Source organism: Penicillium mononematosum (assembly GCF_028829835.1).
Source record: "Penicillium mononematosum strain IBT 11891 chromosome Unknown utg000003l:1.0-8172316.0:1.0-8177699.0, whole genome shotgun sequence".
Classification (NCBI taxonomy): Eukaryota; Fungi; Ascomycota; class Eurotiomycetes; order Eurotiales; family Aspergillaceae; genus Penicillium; species Penicillium mononematosum.
This window is the reverse complement of record NW_026643273.1, coordinates 3,392,215-3,408,819: the sequence shown is the minus strand read 5'-3', so window position 1 is coordinate 3,408,819 and position 16,605 is coordinate 3,392,215. Positions and strand designations below refer to the sequence as shown.

Here is a 16,605-nt window from a genome sequence, read left to right as displayed (position 1 = left end):
TTGGCTACATGACCCTCTTCTCACCCCTTGGCGTGCGTCCCTGAGCTCCGCCCTTTGCCGCCGCTCCCTTCAGAACCTCAAGTGTTCTCGCAGTAAGGTCCCGCTGTATCTTCAAGTTATTGAGTATTTTCGCGAGAGAGATGATATTGGCATCGTAACTGCCAATCTGAAGCTCATAATGCGCGATAATGAGTGATAACAACCCTTCTGGCAATTCTTGCGCAGTCTGGATAGGAGAGTCTGCTGTTGCCTGCGGGGGTTGTGTACCAAGTGCATCCTTGTGCGTCTTAACAGTTGTAGAAAGATTCGACTCATTGAGTGTGCTGGACTTGCCGGGCTCCTCTTCATCCGCGCCAACCTTTTCCGGTTGCTGCAGCTTATTCAAATCACAGCGTTCCCCATTTCCTCCAAAGTGGCAATTCGCGCAAACTTGTGGCTTGTCTGAAGTGTTGGGGACCTTGACGCAGGTCAAGAAGGGGCCGTGTCCTAGGTTGCAACTACTGCAGCATTCTTCGTCGTCAAGCTCGGTGCCCACTGCCTGCGCATGAATTGCTTCAATGTTGACTTTCTTGCTGCGGATCATCCCATCAAGCCGATCGCCATTCCAAATCCTGGAAGTCCTAAGGACAGGCTCCCTGAGAAGTTGCATTTGTTTCATATGGTTGAGCAGGGTTCCTTGTGTCGCATAATCATAGACTCCTTTCGACCAAGTGCGTGTGTTGATTCGCCGCGCCCAGTATCCTGGAGCTTGTCCCGAGTCCAACCCAATGCTCGGATTCTTGATTCGTTTTTTCATGGCTCGACCTGTCAAGTCTTCGTCTGGTTTCTCGGCATCCCCAGAAATTCTGATGGGTGGTTTGCTATCGGCGAATTTGACTGGAACTCGTCAGCTCTTCTTTTCAGTTTATTAGGGTGTCACGATCTTGGCTTGTTGCTTTGGAGCTCGTACCTGATGTATCAATACTCTCCTTGGTTGTATTTAGCGCCATGATGACCAGATGATATGCACCAGTCGATCGGGATTGGGCTTGTGGTTCGGGTGCTGGGCTGAAGAGAAGTGGTGTGAAGAGAGGTTGGAAGAGAGGCGATGGAAATCTGAAATCTTCTGAGGGCCCCCTCGTGGCTTCCGGCTCTTTGTCGTACTCGATGGCAAAAGATGACTTGTGGGCTTCCTAGCACTTCCTATCTTTAATCCAGGAACGATCTACATTTTCCGGAGAAATCGGTGCGAATTGCTCTAATAATTTGGATGTTTCCAGTTTCCTTCCTATCTATAGGTCCCGGCGTCTCGAGGGAATCGTGGAGCAGCATCTCCGTTCAATCACCTGTGGTTAAGTCATGCGTATATTTGTTAAGACTAGGCGTATATCTCATTCACTTCTATTGTAAAAACTCGTTGAATCAAAGAGGATTGCCTATATCCTTTTTAATTGGAGACAATATACGGCTTGGCCAATCTCCTATCCGAACAACTATTCATACAGATAAACGCGAAGGCTCTGGTGATTAATTTAACGCACGTCAAGATAGACCGATCCGGAAATTATGGGGCCTCATTGCCGATATCGTGGAGTCCACTGACTCCACAACTCAATGCCGCACATAAAGTATTCCAGACCCCTTATGTACATCTCCAATTCATGTGTCAAGTTTTCCAAGCTGTTGTGTCGAATTTCATTGCTGAATTGCTTGAGGGCAAGCTCCAATTCCCGACAATAGCTATACATCAATCGCTTGCAGGCTGTGTATAGTAGTCCTGTCTCGTTGGCAGAAATGTAAATGGCGGAGAATGGATGGGCACCATCGGTTGGGTTCGCCAGGTATACTTTCCACGCTCTCTCCCAGCTATATATATCTTTCATAGCACTGACATGCCAAAATGCGATGCTTGCCAAAAGGTGCGGTCTTTTCGAGTTCAGCAGTAGTGAGATACAGCCTGGCACTGAATCTAATGAGAGCTGAGTAGAATCTAAGGGCCGTCAGTATTCAACAATAATATCCGAAAACGAGCAGCAACGGCAATACATACCCACACCTAGCTCCCTAGATTCGAGGTATGACCCAAGAGTTGTTATTGAGGTCCTCTCCCGGGCTGTCTGGGCCTGCAGTAGTTGGCAAATCCCTAGGCAACATCATTTGCCAGAACCTCGTCCATACTTCGCATAGCCATGATAGTATCGTGAAGCATCCACTCATGACAGATACGTCTGTTGGGGCTCGCTGCTCCAAGGGCGACTTCCATTATCCGTTCCTGATACGACAACATTTGTGCAGAACTCATTTTTTTTAAGTTGATATATTTTAAAGAGTCAGTAAATGTCCAAAGCCAACCTTCAGCGATGGGCACTAACCATCAATGAGGAAAGACAAGTAAAGTATCTTGCGTGTCGCATCAATCCGATTATCTAGTGTCAAAGGAAGAAAGCGACTAAAAGCACGGGATAACCCAAGACCAAGGCACCCCTTTTTCTCCTTCTCGCAGGCAAAACTCCGATTGTTTCCAAAGTAAGGGCCAACCTGAGCTTGTATTCATTTCCATCCTAGTGGGTGGATTTTGAATTCTAGCTGGTGTGGTGTGAAACTCACAAGGGAGATTTTGTGCTGCTGAGTACTGCCTGATCGATTTGTTTATTGGATAGATATGGGGTGAAAAGATGGGCCGGTTAACAGCCAACGCAACCTCAGATCGGCATTCATTTGCCAATCGATTCCAGATACATGTCCGTTGAACGTGATGCATTGCAGCTGCTGTCTATTGCACTCCTTGTACCCTGGCATTCTGGTTGGCATGCGGATCTCCACAACGGACGCTGTACACAATTACGCACGGACCACTGAAACGTGATGTCACCATTAGCACCCAACCGTGGTCCATGCAACTCTTCTTTTTATGCTTATCTCTAATTCTACTCCAGGTTTGCTTCGTGCGACATACGCATGTGCAACACCAAGTTAACATTTTCCCCTTATTGCTGTCTCATCGTGCAGGCTGAGTGAGGTTAGACATCAGCTCTACCCCCACCAGTCCGATCTTCGCATTTGCAAGAGGCTAGGACCTTCGGTACTATCATATGGTTCCCGCTTCCGCTTCCGCCAGCCACCAAAGCTCTCTGCGGGCGGCCCTACGGCGCCTTAGTGCAATCAAAGTAGACAGCAGAAACTCTCCCAGCTGCTCTTTGAGTCTCTCAACAAAGGCTGTCACAATGGGCACACCGTCAGAGAACCCACAGCGTGCCCCATGGCGCGATCTCCTTCATTCTCATCTCGAACAAACACCTGGGTACGAATTCACAATTGCAACAATTGGCTACAATGCCCAACAACGACCTGTACCTCGCCTGCGGACTTGTGGCTGTCGTGGTTTCTTCCCAGAACTCGAGCTTCACCCTCAGGGCCAGGAAGCCATGGATCAACAGGTGGAAGGCGGGGGTAATCCGCCCGTATTCGAAAGTGACATGCTGACATTTACCACCGATGCTCGAATGGACAAGCTTCCTCAACTGGAGTCCTCCGGTCATGCGATTGAGGCTGTGTTCTGGTTGAAAGATCTCATGACTCAATGGCGCATCAAGGGGACAGCATATGCAATTGGCAACCCAAGTGGAGAAGATGCAGAGGAAGAGAAGACATCCCGAACTGAGATAAGAAAAGCATTGAGGGTTAAGGGGGATAATGACGGTGACATTGCAAAATGGACATGGGAGAAGGCTGTCACAAAGTACTTTGCGAACCACTCCCCTATCGCAAGAGGTACGTTGTCTCTACCTCGGCTCTCGCGTGCAGGTGCTTTATTCCTTCATGGATCTTATGCTCATTGAATATCCCTGTCTGCTTGTCATCCCCAGCTCAGGCTCATACTGACTTGGGATCTAGGTTCATTCCGAAACCCTCCCCCTGGACAACCTAGGTCCTCAACTCCTAGCCAACCGGATTTCAAATTGGGTCAAAACGTGTCGGACCTCCATGACCCTGTTGCACGGGCAAATTTCCGAGTAGTCGTCATTCAGCCCGAGGAGGTTGAGCGTTTAGACCTTACTGATCAAGAGAACGGCAAAAGATGGAATTGGACGTTGATTGATGGAAGCAATGGATCTTGGAATGAAACGGAGTTGTGGCCGTGATTCTAGTAATACTGCAAAGGCGTCTCTTTTCTACATATTCTAATAACTTGTATCCAGGTAAGGTGCAATCGGTATGTTTGTTTTGATATTTGCATGATATCTAACTACCTACCTTAGATGGTTCCATCTTGAGATTATAAGTATCTATATCTATAGGCTTCAATAGAATATCTCCAAAAGGTTCAAGCAAGATGCTGGTGGTCTCCATAGGACCTTTGTCTTGAGGAGTGCTGGGTGGCAGAAACCGTTTGGTTTGATACTTCGGTGTTCTGCTTTCTGGCTGTCGCCCACTTAAAAGGACTTTCACTTTTGCACACCTGTCGCAACTCGACCGCAGCGCTCAACTCGGTCACACGCACGACAAATACATTTCATTTCTCGTCTACCCCATATCATTAGCAAAAGTAACTTCCTCAGACCTGATCTCTTCACCCGCCTTATCCCAACATCCGCTGACCACAGACACGTTCAAACAGTGTCTGACTCCGAGATGCCTAACCATAACCCTGCCTGTGCTGACTGTAAAGCCAAGAAGAAGCGGTGCATTCACCGTAACCAACCCGTGAAGGTCGCCGAGGCTGAAGCCATCCCAGCCAGCATGTCTTCCCCATCCGCTCCCGCTGCGGTCCCCACCCCAGCTGCCACTCCTGCCCCCGTCGAGGCTCCTGGTGCTGCCACCCGAGGACGCCGCAAGGCCGCTGAGGCGAAGTCCAAGGTATGTAACATAGACCTGCCTGTGACTGCTTAGTGGCTTTGTCACAAAGCTAACAGATGGATGTAGGAGATGAGTCCCGCCCCCGCCGAGTCCAGCGATGATCTTTCTTCTGTGCCCTCTGAGCCCGAGCAGAAGCCGGTGGTCAAGAAACCCACCAAGCGTACTCGCCGTGCCAAGTCCGCCGCCGTGTCTCAGAAAGCGGCCCCGAACTTCCCCGACGAAAACATTCACGCTGCTTCTACCATGTCCGTGAACCAAGTTTTCGCCAACAAGCTTCGTGACAACCTCCAGGGGCTCCAGGAGCGCATGCGGACTTTCGAGGAAGCTCACCGCGATGTCATGGCCGGCACCCTCCAGGTCCTCCAGGAGAGCGTGGAGACCCTCGACGAAGCTCACCGCGACGTCCAGGCCTCTGGCCAGACTATCCTGAACACTGTTGAGGGCTGGATCCAGTCTTGGGCCCGGTCTGGTCGTTAAACATTCTCAACGTCTATCATCGCACCTTCCCAACGTCTTGGTCAGGGTTTCTTTGGCTCTCATGCGTTCGGGATGGATATTTGCGGTCGGTTGAGATGTTATTTGGTGGAGTTCTACAGAGTACTGGTTTTCATCTGAGAAGGAAATGTTTCGGTCCCTGATATGGGACGTGCTTGACCGGGATTTTTCACGTGGCTTGAAGCCACGTGAGCCTGGTCGGCACCCATGGATTGGTTTGTTTTGTTTTCGAGCAACGGTGTTCCTGGCGTTCCTGGCCACCTACTTAATCCATGGATTTTTCGAAGTCGAGTCGTTCCCCTGTAAGCGTCAACCCCCATAATTTGACATGTAGACTGCGTATTTGTAGCCTATAATGATTTTAGCCCAATGTTGGACACTAGAGTTCCCAGCAAGATTTGTGTATGTCACATGTTAAGCCTAGACCTAGAGACTTCAGTTTTTATATGTTGTAAAATATTATTTGAGAAGAGTCGGGGACTAATATGAGAACAGGGAAGTACGCAGTACTATACTCCGTACTCTATGCATTTACATTTTTAGCGAATGTGCAGAGCAAGTTTACAATACTGGATTTACACCGATCAGCCAACCACCTATCAGTGGGTCCCCCGGCCTCCAACCACGGACTCTCCCGGGTCTTCCGCGGGAGGGATCGTCCGGTTCCCAATAGTCCCAGAGTCTCAAATGTTTCCAAGGTTGGTATTTGGTTTTCACAGTACACCGTATTTTCGTATTTTCGTATCCCCGTATTCCCCGTGATCCCCAAGTCCCCGGTTTTTGGTCCCCAAAAGGAACAAGCGGCCGTTACGTGTCAAACCTCTCCTTTAGGAAAGGTACCCGTGTGTTGATGTCTGTACAGGGTTCTTTTTGTCAAATTAGAGTGTTTTGCTGTTCGGCCTGGTCTGGTTCAACAGTCTCCAAGGAATATCCTGTCTTTCCTGTCTTTCGGTTGCCGGGAAACTCGACTTTCCGAAGAATGGGTGGCTTGGATGCAGTGGTTCTCTGATCAGGATCTTCTGTCACACTGATTATCATAAAAGTTTTGGACTCCATGCAAGACTTGTTACGTCCAATGGTCAACTGCAACATACATACTCCGTACTGCGTAGAGCAAGCTAAGTAGTGGTGTTGTACGAAGTACTCCATCCATTTAGTCCCCTAGGACAACACTACTCTTTAGCCTGCATAAACTGACACTGACACATGCAGCAAATCCTCCCTCACCGCTCCTCAAGTGATTTCTGATCCAAGCGATCCAATCACCTACAATTCAGTAAGAACAGAAGTTGCTGCAGTTGGCCCTAGAAGGGGTGCAGGATTCCGACTATCAAATACAAAGTACATCACACAGGGGTGTCTTTTCCATACCGAAACCGCCTAGCCCCATATAAATTTTTTTACAAATTGGTAGGCCCACAAAACAAAGTAATTACCATACTGGTACCATACCAGTCCTATTCTTCGATTTCTCGATTCCCATTCTTTTCTTTCCCTTCACTTCCCCTCTCCAGACTCTCTGCTTCACCGTTACTTGCATTTTTAACTGCAGATCATATCCAACGCACAACTTATCATTGAGGGGCTACTAAAGAAACCCTTCTCTTCCACTCCCGCACCGCGATCTACCTTCTCCGTGGCGCAACTTTGTCTCTCCGCAAACACTTACGATTCCGGTGGAACTCACGATTTATGACGAAACGAACACCAGAAGCACCTACTCCAATATAATACTTTGACCGTCGATTCCTTTGATTTCCAGCTGTGAAAGTGTGACGAGCCCAGGGGATCCAACAATCGAATATTTGTTATCACGGCCATGGCATCAATGGATGCTCTAGGGGCCTTCACCCACATGAAAGACAACCTCCCTGCATGGATCAATCGCGTTTCAGAGCTTGCTACACACACCCACAAGAAACACGGTGAATACTCAGAAGCCTACCGACGTCACGCAAACTTCAAGCCCCGCCGGCGGAAAAACAGCTCTGTTTGCTCCATTCATACCGATGACCTCGTTCCAATCGCACAAAGAAAGGGTCCCAGCCCAGAACCTGTGGCAGTTGAGACACCACAGGATGCGTCTGAGCAAGGTCAACGTTCAGGTCGCAAGCGCACTACAGATGAGGCCCCGTCAGTCGAGTCCAATGAAGAATACAACACGTTGGTAAGCACACGGCACAATGTCATCATTGAGTATGATGGCCATACGCAGCAGACGCTTGAGGCAATCGTACGTGATATAGGAGTGGCCAGGAACAACATCAGGCGGGGGCAGATGGCATTGATGCCGCGTACAGGGCTTCGCGCGGGCCTGTTGAGCAAAGGCATGAATATGCCAAGTGGACTGGGACAGACAGGGCCACTCTCTTGTGTTCGCAGCACCCGGACCACCGCTGGACTTGTCGGTGTCTCTGGGACTAGCGCACTTCGGAAAGACTCGCCTTTTGACTTTGCAGACAAGCAACTGGAACTTGCCCACTCGCTTTGCGAGACGGCAGCTTATCAGGTCCTTCGATCTGGCGACTGTGGAACGGAACTGGACGGGGTGGAGGAGAAGTTCAAGATGCTACTCGAGGCGGCTATCAACGAAGTCGACCGTATCATGGCCGAAAAGAAGCAGCAAGAAGAGCACGAGCAAAAACAGCAAGAAGGGACGGCAGAAGAAGGGCCTCCCAAACCGCCCCCTACCCCATCCGCGGCGCGACTCGCAAGGGTTGCTGCTATTGCTGCGAGCAAGCCCTCAATGGCGGCAGGCACCATTGAAGTCGATGATAACTCGTCTCTCTCGGCTGAGTCGATTGACCTATCTGCATTCCGATCCCGGATGCGAGCGTAAACACTGGCAACAGCCACCACTTGACCGTCATATTAGCGATTTAGCGTGTGTTGAAACCCTTCCAGCAAAACCATTACAGCCAGTTGATACCTTTGATCTGTTGAGACCATTTCTTTCTCTCTGATTGGCCTTTTCCTTTTTGCCTTTCTGCATCTTTGATTGCCATCTGATTTGCAGTTATGGGGGCGCGCATACCAATTACACCATTCGTTCCCTTGTTTGCGATCGATATTTTACTCCTTCTTACTGTCTTTGAGCAAATTTTTTTCAATATTGCCGTTGTTTGGGGTACATATCTCCTGTCTGTCTCTTGCATCAGCTCATGACTCATTCCCAAGGGAGCACGGCGTTGGAATCGGCGTTTTTATTATTATTTTACCTGCTTCTATCCCTGGCCCATTTGAGTTATCTTGGCCTCTCAGCGTTCATTACCTTGATCCATTCTCAGTACATATTTATGGGCAGGAATTTGACTTTTGTGGATTTTTCAGCTCCATTGTCAGGCTTGCATGCATATAGGATCCTCTACAACATCCAACATACAATCAAATAACTGTACTTTGTACAACATATATTGAAGATGCAACAGCGACATTCCATGACCCATTCAGTCGCGTTCCGCCAATTAATGTGAAGTATACAAATGAATTTAAATTGCCTCGATTTCCCTGTAATAATCCTAGACATAGGGAGTACTCCGAATGCAGCTATGACCCAATGCATGACCGTTGCCATCCCCTGCCTACGGGAAGAGAACTGGATGATTCGCCAAGCCAAGTCGCCACTCTCCATATTGTGGGGTCCGGGAGCCATTGATACCCAACCTTGGAACTCTGTCCCAATTAAGTAAACAGTCTGGTAATAGAGGTAATAATAGAGTACGGAGATTACAAGTGGACCTTGGAAAACTTCAACTCTTTGTCCAATATTATGTTATGCTCTAACAGATGGAGTATCACCCGTGTCCACGGGTCCACGGGTGGGCTCATTGTTTAGATCAGTGTTTCCCACCTCGGCACATGGGCACGTTCGGTCTCCACGAGGGTTGAGGCGGCAACTTACTATGTTCCACATTCAAAGTTGCCTTCAAGGATGTGCACAGTTTGCATGCATGGCATATGCTGCGGAGCATGAAATACAAAGGACATTATGCGACACGTTAAAGGTACTTCGTGCGTAGCGCGGTAAAGCCTTATTATTCTTTGAAGTACAAAGTACGCATGGCAATGTACGAATCTTTCTACATGCATTTTTTAGAGGCAATTCAACTAAGACATGCTCCATGTTGTACTCCGTGCATGCTATATTGTACTAAAAAGGAAAGACTTTAATCTAGTTTTCGGTGTGTGCGTGGACATGATATAACATGCATATGGTCTAGACACATTCATGGATGCAGCTGAAATAATAATATTATAAGGAGTACGGAGGACAAAGTGTGTGGCTCCCACCTGTCAGGATGCAAGTGCAGGGATGTTGCTTCTCGAATATACGAAAGTACGGAGTACAGCGTAACTAAAATATATCTTTGAATACATATGTACAAGTCTGTATCCTATTCTTTCCTTCTCATTCCATAGACATCGAGAGCCTCTATCACTAAGCCTCCCGTAGGGGACAGTGTCTCACTTTGAGCATGGGCTCTAAAGATATTGGATACAATTCAAATCTAGTTGAAGTTTAACATACATTACGATGCTTAACATCAAAGGCAGTCTGCTTTCTCGTTGATATTAATACATACAGTACAGTACATCAATACTCCGTATTAAGCCCCCGCCCGTCTCCTTGCCGATCAATTCGCTGTCAACTTCGCTTTTGGGCGCGGATAATTATTCCACTTGTTTTTTTCGCGGGACAGAAGTACCAACATACAATGCAGGAGAGAGGGGGTTAAAGGAGAATGATACGGTAGAATTGATTTCAGGTGAGGTTATGCTGTGCAAAATACGACATACTATATATATATATATACGCACACATACAGAAATGTGCCTTACCACTTTAATAGGAGATTCTATCACACATTTTCAGTCTTCATCTCAGAAATAAACCAAAGTAAGCACAATTACCAGCGAAATTTTCGTATTTGCAATTTATATTATCATCCCCACCCCCACTAGCCAGAATTGACAGGTGCCAAAGAACATAGTAAGCCAAGCAAGCCACCGCGGGATCTTACCGGAGGGCGCCAATTAGTCCCGGAAGACAAGGATCTCTTCGATGAATTTGACGGCAGCCCTTCCTCTAATTATTACTTAGTGCTGAGCTCACAAGGATGGATGCGAACTAAGGCGCATACCCTATATTAAACTCCTGCCCTCCTTGGAAAGGTCGCAGGATTCTCCTAGCGTGCTAGCAGGGAAGATTCTTCTCATTTCCATTATTACAATGGTTTCAGGGGGATAATGGTACTTCTGGATGTGATATCTAAATTGTGGCGTAATGAAATCTTTGTGTCTCTGTACACGGTGTCATGATACACAGCATAACCCTTTTGTGCGGGTATTTGATTGTTAAAAGGTAAAACCCACTCCAAACAAGCTTGGGGAAGAGGGTGTTTCGGGTTGAATTAAATACGACAGCATATATTGTAGAACAAGTTGTATCAATAACCTCGGTCTCGACAAAAGTACCTACATGTCACATGCACACGTACTCGGTACTATTGCAAAGTACAAAAGAACATGAATCGTATTTATAACTGGGGTGGTCATGATGTATGATATAGCACAATAAACTCGAGGATGTCTCGTACAGTCATGTTTCATGAGTATTTGCACCCCAGTACTTCCGAAGCCACTTATTTTCTGCCAGAAGAATTTTGCTTCCACTCATATCTAATCGTACTACGCGTGTGGGGTCTATACCTATAGTAATAGGGAGGCGGTATAAATAGGGCGGTCAACTATCGAAGTATTGGGGTGCAAATACCCATGAAACGCCTTTGTAAATACAACATAGAGGGTCAGCTAATTTTATTGACCGACTACTCAATACAATGACTACATCGCCTATCCAGTGGATTGCAGTAGCCCGAGAAATCATCTGATATAAAGAGTATAGGAGAATATATGTCATGCAGTTGAAGGACAACCTCACTAAGGTACATACATATATAGGCTTTCCTATAAAGTTAGGAGATTGAAGCTTAATAGTTAAACTCCTAGCATTAGCTATTCTAGGAAGAATCTAGGCAAAGATTTTTAGTTCAACTATGTTATTGAATCATGGGCCAACCATGCCAAGGTGATCGTAGGAGTAGTTAGTACCTTCCCAGGATTGCTATAGGAATTTAGAATTTTGTATATTATACATTCCGATGGCATATATGTAGCTTTCAGGCAATAACTGTGCAAAATCTATTTTGTCTAGCAGGCAAAAACACCATCAATTGTTCAAAGTATAATTCAAGTCATTAAAAAAAAGAATTGTTTTCAAAAATATTGAAGAAACTTGATGCATTGACGGGGAATCGAACCCCGGCCACTACTTATCAACTCAAAGATTGAGACTGGAAGAGTAGTATTCTACCACTGAACTACCAAAGCTTTTTTTGTTGTTATCGTTGCCTTATAACGAACTGTGACTTCTGAGGATTTGAATCATATCTAGGACGTTGTTGGAGGATATGAATAACCACCTCCCTTCCTATACCCGTCATGACCACCAACATGGCTGGAGTGTGGAGTATAGCCGTTCTAGGGCATCCAATTCAGGAGGCCCCACGTAGTTCGCACTGAGACCATTGACAACGCCGATTCCTCTTCAAAATGACCGGAATCTCTAATTACTCACTCGTACGAAGGAGGTTATAGTGGATTGGTGGTGCGGAAGGCCAAAATTTGATATAGGAGACAGGGCAGATGCTGAAGGTTGGATGTATAGGGGATCTGTACTCTGTGAAAACGCTTGATTCTCACAATGTTCTGTTAAATGAAACCGAATATTTGCATAGTGTACATAACTAGAAAGGTTTTAGGAAGCACTGTCATGTTGATTAAAGGTTATAGTTCCGTATAAAATCAAAGAATGAAAGATGCATACATGTAGATAAAGGCATGTACAGGAGACCCGGACTTGCGTCCAAGAAGTGAATTCAGAGAGGTGTAGGAGTGTAATTTCTCAATCTGTATCTGCCTGCTATTTGTAAACCTCTGTAGATAAATGATTAAACAAAACTTGCGAAAAAGAAAAGAAAGGATAGGTAGGGCCAATGCGTAGGGAGGACATAGTTCCTACAATATATAGTGAGAACAATGGGGTCGGGTTGCCCTTAGAAGTTTGATGGACGTATTGGAACAGCCGTTCACGGAGTAGATATTAGGGCGCACTTACGACGTGCTTGCGTAGTACATCATCGACTTTGAATTAAAAATACCTTTAGATGCCCCGGAAAGTGAGTCAACACTTGTTGACTTTCTAATGTCCCTCGCTATCATGTGGCTCACTATACCTAGGTATATATTTATTTAGATCAAGGTCTATTGTCATCAGCTTCTCCTTGCCTTCTTGATATACGGCAGGCTTGCCTAGACAGGGTGCAGCCAACATGAACCTAGAAAATCGTACAGCAAGCCGGTCGTTACTTCTTGGCTCAGCTAGCATTGAAACTTCGCTAACATACCCGATAGTCCTATCATACCCTTCCGCTACAATAGTCCCCACAAAGCTCAAGTATTGGAGCATGAGGTGGCAACGCGACAAGCGTATCATCAGAGAATGTGCGCTGATCTCGCTGATAATATAACTGTTGTGTCCGCTCATGACAAGTGTGGCTTGTCTTGATCTTTTGGCTAAGATGATAGCTCCAAGATCTCTTTTTATATGTCTCTTTTTGGATGTCGTTGCCTTCTCATAGATCCCGAGAGACCGACTTTCCCACCCTGAGGACTGCGTGTACCAAGGAAAAAAGCCATGGAAGTCAGTCTACTCGAGGAGCCCAACTTCGCTGCCTACTATGGAATTGAACACCGGTCATGATCCCCAGAATAGGACAGAAATGAACAGCATTGGAAGGATTGAATATATTTTGACATATTTGAATTCAGTATCATTCATGTCCTATCAAACATAAGACGCAACTAAACGGATATCATCACTCATAACCCCCGACTCCTTCTATTTAACCCATTGAAAATGCTCAACGTAGCCCAGCCCTGAAATACAGACAGTATGAAATAAGAAAAGGAACATAATCAAGTGACAAAAACCACAATCTCGTCTCACATCTCCTCGAACGCACAATCCGGATGCATGACGAAAAGGATCTTTCCGTCATTTTGCTGGGCGTTCTCAGTTCCATCTGTGAGACCAGACCCGGAAATACGCAGCAGAATTTTGTCCTATAGAATAACTTTGTTAGTGACATGTACTTGGTGGAATATATAGATATTGCCGTAGCAAAGGAAGAGAGACTAACCTTGACCATGCGTTTCAAGACCTTGCCTGCCAACTCGCGCTCGCGCTCATAATCCTCTTCGGTGTTGAGTTCACCCTCAATTTGCTCCAAGTACCAAAGTACAAGATCTTCTTGTTCGACACCTTCACCCGAGTTCACCTCGTCCTCGTGTACCCGCCTGACGATCTGGTTCAGGATTTTGGCGTACTTGTCATAAGTGATCTTGGTCTTCTGGCGTTCCGGCTGGGCAGGAGCTTGAGCAGGCTCTGCGACGTCGCGCATAGGGCTGTCACCCTCGTTGTCGCCATCGGCCATCTCCTGGTCCTCGTCGGCGTCGTTGGTGCGACTAGGCACATCATCTTCAATCTCAACATCATCTTTCTCAACAGTCACGATACTCTGACGAAGAAGATCGTATGCCTCGATGACGAACTTAGGAATGACCTCCTCGACACAGTTGGCCTTGGCGACAGCCTCGGACAAACGGATCAAAGATTCGAGCTGACGAACGGTGATACGGTATGAAGAGCGGCCCACACCTCCCTGGGCGTCATTGGAGCGCAGCTCCTTGTATTTCTCGACCAGCAGTGCCTTCGCCTCGTCAGTGAAGACGGGGCGGAATGTGCGTGCGAACCGGATGTAGCGCTGCAGTTGTTCTGTGCTCAGCTCGGGCTCAACAGCCTCATCGCGGTTCATATGCACGTTGACAATGTGCTCGGCTAAACTGCGGTCAACAGACTCCTTTGGATCATCACGGATAACAAAGAACACATCGAAACGACTCATAATGGGAGCGCTGAAGTTCAAGTTGTTCCGAAGGGTTTGTTTCGGGTCGTAGCGACCATTCACGGGGTTGGCGGCAGCCAAGATGGATGCACGAGCATTGAGAGTAGTATGGATACCAGCCTTGGCAATAGAGATTGTCTGCTGTTCCATGGCTTCGTGAATAGCGACCTGATCGGCGATATCCATTTTGTCGAACTCGTCGATGGCACAAATACCACCACCGTTCTATAAGGGAAACGTCAGCAATGGAGCCACACTCAATTGGAGCCAGATTTGGAACATACCGCAAGCATCAGTGCACCAGCTTCAATGGTGAATTCGCCTGTCTCGGGGTCCTTCACAACTGAAGCGGTCAAACCCGCCGCCGAAGAGGCTTTACCACTGGTGTATACTGCACGAGGGTGCAGTGAGCAGACATATCTGAGGAACCATGTCAGCAACTAATATGTATGTGGGAGAAGTTGGCAAAACTTACTTCAAGAACTGACTCTTACTGGTCGACGGATCACCAACAATACAGATGTTGATATCACCACGAAGCTTCATGCTCTCAATCGAAGTCGACTTGCTGACACCACCAATCAACTGCAAAAGCAGACCTTTCTTGATTTGACGATGACCCCAGATCATGGGGGCAATCGAGTCCACAAGCCGGGAGTAAATATATTCGGAGTGTACTAGTCGCTTGAGATCCTGGACTTCAGCCGGGGTAAGACTTTGCAGGAAAGCTTCTTGGGCTGATTCATCCCCAATATCAGCCTCCTGGTTCTGGTTCAAGGAAGCCAGGATATTATTGGACTGGCCACTCAGCTGCTGCTCCGGCTTCTGGCCAGGAGTCGTTGTGTCTGGGGTAACCATGCAAGAAAGGAAGGCCAATCGGTAAGTCAGATCGCGCACGCCCAGCGACTTCAATCCAGAGACTCCGCTACCACCGACCTCGTTACCCCGGAAGGAATTGTTATCGCGGACGGCCTCGGGGCGCACACCGGGCAGACCCAATTGACTGACATCAGGAACGACAATCAAGGTTCCTGTAAAGACACAACGTTCGCCGGCCTTGGCGCGATCTACCATCTCACCACGCAAGATGACGTCCATTGTGCGAGGCATACTACCAGTCGGGATTTCGTGCGACGATTCCTGGAGCTTGACCTTTTGCCAATCGACAAATGTACTCTTTCCGATATCGAGGCGCCATCCCACGCGGTTGCCGCATGTATTATTGGGGCACTCTGTCGGCTCCGTATACTTGAAAGTCTGTTCAACATTTGGGACGACAGTCTTACAACCTTCACAGATAAAAGTTCCCAGAGACAATTCTGGTCTAACTTCTGAAGTTCTCGTCACAGTCCCAGAGACGGAAAGCAATTTTCCGATCTGATTCGTCCGAAGTTGTCGCAGTCTGGAAACCAAAGGCAGGTTGTAAAATGCGAGGGCAAACAATTTGTCGGTTTGCTGATGGCGAGTCTTCTCGCGGATCTGACGCTCGAGGTCGGGGTTATCTGAAACACCCGCATACGCTGAGGCAACCGAGGTGCTGGCTCGCGAAGAGGCGCTGGCAGTCATTCGATGGGAGACGAAGTATTCTGGTTCGTACTTGGCGATGAGATTGTGCAGTCCCTTAGTAAGGAAGGGTTGGAATCGGTAATATTGGCCGGCAATGGCATCTGCCAAGACGGGATTAAGGATGTGTGTGAAATCAACGTAGAGAGTTGAGAGCTCGAATTTCTTCATCCCCTTGATCTGAGCAATATAATACTTGTCGCTAAGAAACTCTCCTGATGAAGGCGGTGCAGAAGACGAGGGTTCATCGATGTATGACTCAAGCAGCTCTTCAAATGCCTGCTGCACTTTCTCTGCCGCCTCGTCGACCACCGGTGGGGGCCCAGGGGCATATGGATTCCGCATACGGCTGACTGCCGAGCTTCCCGCTCCGACGACTTGGTCATCTGGGAAAGCATTCATATCACTCATAGGGCCATTGCTTTCGGAACGTCGGGAGCTGGGCAAATTGTCGGATCGGAGGTTTTGATCACGAGAAGGCGCAGAGCCCAGCTCGGACTGGATCACGGCGTCGAAAAGGGAAGACATGATAAGAGGACTAATGGCCTGAAAATGGCCAGGGCAGTGAAAAGGGTATTAAGCTTTCACGTCTCAAGGAGGGGGAAAAAAGGGAATGTGGAGAGATGATATCGTAGACTCAGTTTGCTATCTTAGTTTTTCGTGGGTCTCCTTCGCGGGTCTCCTT

At 47.5% G+C, this 16,605-nt stretch overlaps 5 protein-coding genes across 5 annotated transcripts; 3 read left to right on the top strand and 2 right to left on the bottom strand.

The window, feature by feature from the left end:
• Nucleotides 1–4: 4 nt before the first annotated feature.
• N7519_006272 (DUF3716 domain-containing protein) lies at nucleotides 5–989 on the bottom strand (the record flags this gene model as incomplete). Its single annotated transcript, XM_057293048.1, has 2 exons — nucleotides 5–876; nucleotides 950–989. 2 exons carry the CDS (start codon nucleotides 987–989, stop codon nucleotides 5–7), a joined length of 912 nt encoding a protein of 303 aa, XP_057147859.1.
• Nucleotides 990–3,203: 2,214 nt separating this feature from the next.
• On the top strand, nucleotides 3,204–4,121 carry N7519_006271 (uncharacterized protein; the record flags this gene model as incomplete). Its single annotated transcript, XM_057293047.1, has 2 exons — nucleotides 3,204–3,750; nucleotides 3,874–4,121. 2 exons carry the CDS (start codon nucleotides 3,204–3,206, stop codon nucleotides 4,119–4,121), a joined length of 795 nt encoding a protein of 264 aa, XP_057147858.1.
• A 490-nt stretch (nucleotides 4,122–4,611) lies between these two features.
• N7519_006270 (uncharacterized protein) lies at nucleotides 4,612–5,313 on the top strand (the record flags this gene model as incomplete). The annotated part of the gene is made up of 2 exons (XM_057293046.1): nucleotides 4,612–4,836; nucleotides 4,903–5,313. 2 exons carry the CDS (start codon nucleotides 4,612–4,614, stop codon nucleotides 5,311–5,313), a joined length of 636 nt encoding a protein of 211 aa, XP_057147857.1.
• A 1,837-nt stretch (nucleotides 5,314–7,150) lies between these two features.
• On the top strand, nucleotides 7,151–8,170 carry N7519_006269 (uncharacterized protein; the record flags this gene model as incomplete). Its single annotated transcript, XM_057293045.1, has 1 exon — nucleotides 7,151–8,170. One exon carries the CDS (start codon nucleotides 7,151–7,153, stop codon nucleotides 8,168–8,170), a length of 1,020 nt encoding a protein of 339 aa, XP_057147856.1.
• A 5,225-nt stretch (nucleotides 8,171–13,395) lies between these two features.
• N7519_006268 (MCM DNA helicase complex subunit MCM6) lies at nucleotides 13,396–16,448 on the bottom strand (the record flags this gene model as incomplete). Its single annotated transcript, XM_057293044.1, has 4 exons — nucleotides 13,396–13,515; nucleotides 13,593–14,582; nucleotides 14,642–14,777; nucleotides 14,833–16,448. 4 exons carry the CDS (start codon nucleotides 16,446–16,448, stop codon nucleotides 13,396–13,398), a joined length of 2,862 nt encoding a protein of 953 aa, XP_057147855.1.
• Nucleotides 16,449–16,605: the final 157 nt, after the last annotated feature.